The sequence below is a fragment of the Spermophilus citellus genome, assembly GCF_964194105.1.
Source record: "Spermophilus citellus genome assembly, chromosome: 14".
NCBI lineage: Eukaryota > Metazoa > Chordata > Mammalia > Rodentia > Sciuridae > Spermophilus > Spermophilus citellus.
In genome coordinates, this window is record NC_138194.1 from 83,076,810 (window position 1) to 83,085,299 (window position 8,490).

An 8,490-nucleotide genomic window follows, 5' to 3' on the forward strand; every position below is an offset into this window, starting at 1 on the left:
CCAATCCCCCCAAACCAAAGGCCAAATGTTCTGTCTGATATGCAGATGCTAACACACAATAAGGTGGGGTGGGGCAGAATAGAAATTCATTGGATTAGACAAAGGGGAATGAAGGGAAGGGTGAAGGATGGGAATAGGAAAGACAGTAGAATGAACTGGACATAACTTTCCTATGTTCATATATGAATACATGACCAGTGTAACTCCACATCATGTACAACCACAAGAATGGGGTGTTATACTCCATCTGTATATAATATGTCAAAATACATTCTATTGTCATGTGTAACTAAAAAGAACAAAAATAACAAAAAATAGTATTTGTGAATTGTTATGAACTTGTCTTAGTGAAATTCTGGGTGCTTTAGTAATTCTACCTAGCATTTGTGTGAAGAATAAAAGATTATTCTCATTTTACTTATCAACAAATTGACCCAGAGAGCTTATTCAAGAGGTGAATCTGGGATGTGATAAGAGCCTTTGAACCCAGAGTTCTGGCAAATTGTTAGGAAAACAATAATGATCTTTTGGACATTGCACAACCAAAGAGGAATTTTTGCTAATTAACCAGAAAATGAAATGACCACTTTCCCCATAGATTTCGAAATGGCCCAAACTATTACTAAACCGCTCACAAAAAATATTATAGGTATTTATCTTAAGCTTATAAAGAAAATCTTTCAAGCCTAGAGAAGTTCTTATTATTATTATTATTATTATTATTATTATTATTATTATTATTATTATTTTGTAAAGAGCACTTAGGAACATTTTATTTGGAGAGGGAACACACAGAACCCATTGCTTAAAAGAACAATTGTTCTGAGTAGATGGCTGAAGAGGAAAAAAAGAAGGGACGTTAGAGTTAAGGTTCCTGAGAAAGAATATATTTTGTCCCCACTTTTAAAGATCTAGTTGAGTATCTTTAACTTTTAGTTGGAGTATTGAGTACATTAATATTTAATGTAATTTTGATGTGATCTAATTAGGTCTTCCATTTTAGTATTTTATGTTTGTCTCCTTGGTGTTTTAATTCTGTGTATCTCCATTCCAGCCTTCTATTGGATTATCTTTAACAATTTTAGGGAGACATTTTATTTTGGCTTTTTAGCTATACCTGTTTGTATTATTATTTAGTGATTGCTCCAGGCTTAAAAATATTTGCTCTTAATATTTTTCAGTGTACTTAAGGCTAATACCATGTGTCATTTTACACAAAATATACATCTTTTTTGTATATTTAACTATAGTTGCCACATATATTACATCAAAATTCATTATAAACCACATAAAACAAATAAATAAGTAAATGAGTAGAAGGAAGACCAGTAGTGTAGAGGAAGAGGAATAGGCAGAGGGAGGAGGGAAGGGAAAGAAGAGGCACTAAGGACAAAAAAATATACCCCCCCCCAAAAAAAAAACCCACACAGATAGTGTTAAATTTTTTCTTTAAAGAGTTTTATGTCTTTCAGGGCTGGGGTTGTGGCTTAAGTGGTAGAGTGCTCGCCTAGCACCTGTGAGGCACGGGGTTCAATACTCAGCACCACATAAAGATATTGTGTCCACCTAAAACTAAAAAATAAATATTAAAAAAGTTTTATGTCTTTTAAGAATCAAGAAGAGTCAAAGTCATCCCTACCTCTTACCATTTTCAAAAATAAACTAAAAATGTATTAAAGACTTGTAAGACTAAACACTATGAAACTACTAGAAGAAAACTTAGGGGAAATGCTTCAGGACATCTGGACAAGCAAGGATGTTATGGACAAGATCCCAAAAGTATAGGAAACAAAAACAAAAGATTACAGCAAACTAAAAAGCTTCTTCTCAGCACAGAAAAAATCAAATCAGAACCACAATGAAAAAAATTATAATAAAATTCAAAGTACATCCCAGCTGAAAAATCGGTCTATAGAAGGAAATTATTAATTTTAAAACACAATTTTGTCCCTTGGTTTATCATTGTAGCCTGAGCATCATGTATAATCCTTAGTATATAACAAGACATTAAATCAATCCTATTGAATGAATGAATGAATTCCTTTCCCAGCTCTGGGCTCTGTATTTTATTCATCATTGTATCTCTCTCACATGTACAGTGCTTGACACTGGACCTACACCATTCATTCACCGTTTGTGGAATTAAATCATACTTAACTGAAATTCTGGTTGAGAAAAAATGATCTGGAAATACAAGTGAAAAATCATAGCAGAACACGCATTTTAAGCATTTATACTGTTCATTGAGTAGTGCTAGTTTTCAAGTCCCCCTCAACTGATCACCAAAAACTAAACATTATACTTTGCTAACAAATAGTAAATCATATAGAATTCATAACCTCTACCAAGAGAACACAACTTCAAATGTTTCTAGAGAATATAAAGATGAACAATGTACAATGATAAGCATTTCATTGTACTGAGGTTGTAAATTACTGTAAAGTGTTGAATTTGTCAGATTATCTGCAGAAATCTGGTAACCTGTGTTCCTTCTAATCCATTGTACACCAAAGGTATTTCAGGAGAGCTGATTGTTATGAGCACAGTATTTTGAGCATTCCCTTTTTCACTAACTCATGCAACATATAACTTGAGCCATTCTCCTTTCTCTTTGGAAAGGAGATATCCAGGGTGTATTCCAGTGGTCTGGAGCACAAACCAGCTTTCCTAGGTGCAGATCCCCAGTGGACCACCTAGCAGCTTGGTGGCCTTTAATATGCATTTTAACTTTTTGCTTAGTTTCTTCATTTGGAAAACACAGAAACTAATAGCACCTACCTTGCCAGGGCTATTGTGAAGGCTGAATAGGTTAATCCATGGAAAGCACCTGCCATATAGTAAGCATTAATAAAAATGGGCTCTTGCTGCCTTCAGTGCTTACCAGGAACCTTGGAACCTTACAGGTGATTTGTACAACTTTATTGAAGGAATGACTCTGAGAGTTCCAAGTGAGCATTTCAGTCACTGTTTATTTTTATTTATTTGTTTAGTCATTGCAGAGTATGAGAACACAAAAGTTTTGATTGTTTATTCCTTTTATGAAATTCTCTACTAGATCAAAAAGAGGCAGTCTTTTGACTTGGTATTCTTTGGTAAGAGTGTAATATTGGCACATGATTACATTGAATTGGAAATTACCAAAGTACATGCTTTGGGGTAAAGGGAGTTTCTGTGTTTCATCTGAACTTCGTTCTAAACGTGAACGTGGTAGAAGGAGTCATCTACAGAAAAAAGAACCGAGTTTCAGAATCCCCAGCAGGAGTCATTGGATTTATAGAAAGACTGTTCAAACTCGCAAATGGGCTCAAGTTCCTCCCCCTTTGACCAGGATACTTGGGGAGAGGTGTGGGGTCTAATAATTAGTCTTTACATCCCCTACACCTGGCACGGTGCCTGACAGGTGGAAAGTCAGAAACTGTTTTCAAGGAACAAAGTATTCAAAAACCAAGGCACCCGGGAAGGCTTAGTGTCAAGATATTCTATCTTGACTTTCTCAACTTCTACCTACGTGGACTGAAGGTTCAGTCTTCGCCGCCTCCTCCATAGAAAGATTCTCCACTCCACAAAGCAAAAACAATGACCCAGTTTCCTTCCTTTGTTGCAAAAGAGGGAGAAAGGACAGAGACAGGGCTGGAAACAAAGGAGCCTCTCTTAAGTGGATGAGCTCGTCCTACTCCTCCAAGGGTCTTGCTGGTTCTGTTAGTTGCCCCCGCCCCTGCCCTGACCCGCCCTAAAGCTCAAACTTGCAAACAAATTGACCGCAAGAGCGCCGAAGGAGCAACTCTGCATCTCCGCGATGGGCTCCGGGACTACGGTCACTGCACAGAGAGAATTTTCTGGAGGTCCCATGGAGTCGCCAGCAGAGCTCGACTGTGGTCCCCAACCCTTCGTCTCGGGGCCTGTCCAGGAGGAATCTCCGGCTGCCAACCCGCTGCTGGAGGACCTGCGGCGGCGGCTGATGCGCGCCTTGCAGCGCACCGTGGCGCGCTGGGGCTCGCGGCGTGCGCGGGAGGCTGCCGCGGCGGCCGAGGCGGCGGCTGAGGCGGCGGCGCTGGAGGAGCAGAGCCGGGCGCGCGTCGAGAGCGCTCTGGGCCGGCTGCGCGCAGAGCTGGTGAGCGCGCGGGCTGGGCGGCCGGCTCTTGGGCAGTCGTCGCCTGGGTCTTCTCCTCCGCCTCCAGAGCCTTTGGCTGCGTAGCCTACCCGAGGACTTAGGGAGATCCACCCGAGTTGTTCCCAGGGAGAGTGAGAGTTGACCGCGGTCCTTGGTCTTCCCGGGGCGCCAGCTTGAGTCCACTTACTGCAGTTGCATTGCCATTGCCCCCGTAACATGGTGGGAAGAGGCCCTCCAGGATTGATCAGGGCCTAGTGTACTAGTGATGTTTCCAGCTGACCTTCCCCAACCTGTTTCTATATTATTCTGCCATATGAGAAGTTCTCCATAGGAAATTTTTGACTTGTGTATATTTGAAGTGTGGAGGAGGAAAATTCAATGAAATAAGCTCTCCTGGGATAGATGGAGTGAGCCCATTAGCAACTCTTTCTTTATATCCCACAAGATACTTTCATTTTACTTTTTGTTAAGAATTCAGAAGACTGGAAAGGGTAAGGTGTTTTGTAAAACTGTAGCTTTTGAATATCAGGCAGGTTACGACTTAGTGTGCTACAAGAGGAAGTGTATGTAAACATTTTATATGAGTGTTTTTTTAGATTTAAAAAAACCCTGTAAAACAGTCACAGTTTGAAAAGGACAACATAAATCGAAGCAATTTATGCTTTGAAATGGTGCTGCTGATGAATTATGTAATGGAGACTTGACTTGAAAATGTCTCCTTTACATTAAATACCAATAACCAGTACTTTAGAACTGATGGTTAAACATTAGTGAATTGTCTGGTTAAGTACCTCCACATAATATCTATCTCCTTTATGACTTTAAGAAGGGCAGTATGGTAGTCAATCCAACGTTACCATGTTAATAACCCGAATCTGATAAGGGCTCCATTGTATCCATATAGCCTTGTTGAAGAAACACTTGATTTTCATCCAGGGTCTTAGCAGTGAGTCTAACTAGCTAGATATGGGAGCCACCTCATTATGGAGCCACCTGGAGGCCAAATGCTAAAGCTGAGGCCCAGCCATCTCTGTACCCAGCACTATGCCACTACCCCTCCTTGCAGCTCAGGGGACTTATTTAAATCCAATGAAGAGATCATATTGAAGAAACTCTGAGACACCTTTTAACAACATTCTAGCAAGTTGCTCCACCAGTAGGAGTTTTAGCTAAGTAATGTATATTTGTGGGTGAGAAGATAGGGAATAAAATTCCAAGCAGATGAAGGTTCATATCCCAGAATTAGCATTTATGGGCTCTGTTAACATTTGATGGCCCTACCACTTTGGGATGTTAATTAGTAAGTTTGAGTTTATTTATTCACCTGTAAAATGAAAATAATAATCTCATAGGATTTCTGTAAGAATTATATGAGGTAATATTATACCAAGTGCCTAGATCATAGGCATTATTTGTTGACTCTTCTTATTGTGATAATTATTGTTATTGACTGTGCCAAAAAGAGCAAATACTTATGTGTAAAAAAAAAAATAAGGTTTTTCTGGAAAGGAACCACAGAATTCTATACATTCACAAGACATTATGTACCTGATTTAGAAACCATGGTCAACGTCTTGGCCAACCACCTAGCCAATGTGTGTAATTGGTCATAAAGAAGAAGCAATAGACATGGGTATTTTAGCTTAGTATCATCATCACTAGAAGAAGTAATTTTTGATTATGGTCAATTAATTAGATTTCTGTAGGAATCTACATACACCAATACACATAAGCACATTTGTCATATATTAAAAAAGAATTTACCAAAGATGTTTCTTTAATATGATGAACAAGTTCAGTTAATTTGGAGTTATGTTTGACTTGCTTTTCCTAGTGGGATGTATTGGTTTTTATGTATTGTGAGTAGATTTCAGTGTTATATATATTGAAATTCTATGTAAAAATTTTTAGGTGCATAAAGTGCATTTTTTCCTCTCATAGCTAGTTCATGGCTTTCATCATATTCTCAAAGGCATCCATGATGAAAGAAAGTTAAAAAACTGTTGATGTTTGAATATCCTAAATAAGTGTAAATTACACATACTTCCTTTATTTAAGAGTGAACCATTATCAATAATTTTACTCCCTGATTCTTGGCATGAAGACAGAGGATGGCTGTCTATCATCAGTTTATTCATTTATTCCTTCATTCACTTAGTCTTTTAGCAAACACATAGAGAGAGGACCATTGTACTGTATGCAATGCACCCAAGCTGGGGACATAATCATGAATAAAACACATACTCTGCCCTCAGCATCATCAGTCTAGTCTGGTTTGTGTTTTGAGAGCGAGTGTATAGAATGCTGTGGAAGCGGTGCAGGGGCCAGTCATGTCTACCCACACAATTGGAAGTGTTGGCACTTGATTGCATTCAGTAGAAAGAGAAGTGGTAAAGGGCATCTTAACCACAGGTCAGAAGGAGGTGAAGCTTTGCATGTTGTGTCTTCAGGATGCAGTGGGAACTGGCATGGGAAAGGGTTCCAGAAAAAGAAGATGGAAAAAAAAAAAGGGCAGGATTCCCGAGTCTGAGCCCAAGAGAGAACTGAAGCTTCCCATAGGCCATGAGTAGGGGCTTTTCATGTTGTTCTTTTACTGTTTGTTAGCTGGATGTCCATCTACTTTATCCCTTGCTAATTCTTACTACCATAGAAGTGGTTCTAGGTGTTGAAGAATGAAGAAAAATGTGGGGGAAAACTGAAAGATAACTTTACACACTAGCTTTATTTTGCAAATTACATACGGACCACCAACCGATGCATTACGCACTTTTTTATTTACACAATGTCCTGGTTCATCCTGAGATGGTCATTTTTGGCGAGTTGATGGGAGATTTTAAGCAGAAAGAGCAAATTTCTCAGGAGCTGCATCAAGCTAGACCCCGATCCAAGAAATTCACAAGTAGTTGATCATTAGTTTTAGGTTATAATACAAAGTTTATGTTGGGCTAAGCTTTGTTGGACTGCCTCCTGGGTAACCTGCCCTAGAGATCTAGTTTTAAAAAATTTTAATCCCGGAAGACCTTCATAAACTCTGATTGGAGGAGGTATAAATCAGCCTTGCTATATAACATTTCATTCTAGAGTGAAAAGTGTTAGATTATATAAGTACACATAACTATACATGTGCCTCTAAGGTGTCGTTAAATGTTTTTGCTCGTTGGAGAGACCATTTAAAATCCTGAAAACTTGAAATGACAAGTAATCAAGTAAATGGGCCCAGAGCCTGAACACTCAGATGGCCTTAGGCAGTTATCTTGTGGCTGGGAAAGCTCATAAAGATAAATGATTTCATCGTGGATCACATGCCATTGCTTGAAAACAGCCTTCAGTACACAGGTTATTTTTCATATGGACAGTTTTGTGCATCAGCTATTTTTGTTTTCATTTCAAGGCCATTTCAAAAGCTATTTATATATCTGAATTTTACCTTGTCGTATAGAAAGTCAGTTTTATAGCCAGGCCAAATAGTCAGAACGTGAAAATAAGATGAGAAATACATCTTTTTTTGATATCTTATTTTCCTTTCCCAAAGACTCCTTATTTCTCCTGTGCAGTTGAGAGCAGTTTCATTTGATCTGTATCTCAAGCTAATAAAAATCCTTATATTTTTTCCCCCTAACTTTTAGCTGGAAATGCGTTTCCAAAACCATCAGCTGGCCAGAACTTTACTGGATTTAAACACGAAAATGCAGCAGCTGAAAACAGAGCATGAACTGGAAATTGCATCAGAATCTCAATCCCTGGAAGATAACGCTGTGAATCAGGAGCATGATCTGAACCCATAACACAGATAACTCTGAAATGATTCTAACAGTAACATTATATGTGCTTGATATGAGCTCTGAGGACAATTTATAGACCCAAAATTTGGATGCCTAGGGGAAACGACAAAAAACATCTAAGAAAGAGGACAGAGAAAATGGTGCCTTAAAATATTTTGAAAATATTTATTTATTGTTTGGGCTCTTTTCCACAAGAAGTGTGTTGGGGGGGGGGCGGGGGGTGGTTATGGGAAGGAAAGTCACAGATGCCCAAGCCAATTTCCAATCTTCCCTCTTTTTGTTACCTTTCTTTTGGGGCTTTGCCTGAACTTGTTTTTGTCTTACTTTATTATTTATTCTTGGTTGGTAGCCCAGTAGCCTGTTCAATACATTGCGCTCCCCTCATTTTTCGGGAGTTACTTCTGCCTGGAATCTGACCAAGACCTTCTGGTGGTTTGCCATTGAGAATGTTCCTTCTTCTTGGACATTGTCATTCAGATCAAGGAAAACAGAACAGATTGTCCCAGGATTTTTTTGAACAGGTACATTCACTGAGTCTGTGTGACAAGGGACACAGAAGCTGCTGTGGTCACCATGGTAGAAAGCCCAGCCCAGAGG

General features: G+C 39.0%; 1 protein-coding gene across 1 annotated transcript; it reads left to right on the forward strand.

Annotated features, from left to right (window-relative positions):
- Positions 1-3,796: 3,796 nt before the first annotated feature.
- AARD (alanine and arginine rich domain containing protein) lies at positions 3,797-7,896 on the forward strand (the record flags this gene model as incomplete). The annotated part of the gene is made up of 2 exons (XM_081266806.1): positions 3,797-4,111; positions 7,738-7,896. The coding sequence occupies 2 exons, from the start codon at positions 3,797-3,799 to the stop codon at positions 7,894-7,896; spliced, it is 474 nt and encodes a 157-aa protein (XP_081122932.1).
- Between the last annotated feature and the right edge of the window lie 594 nt (positions 7,897-8,490).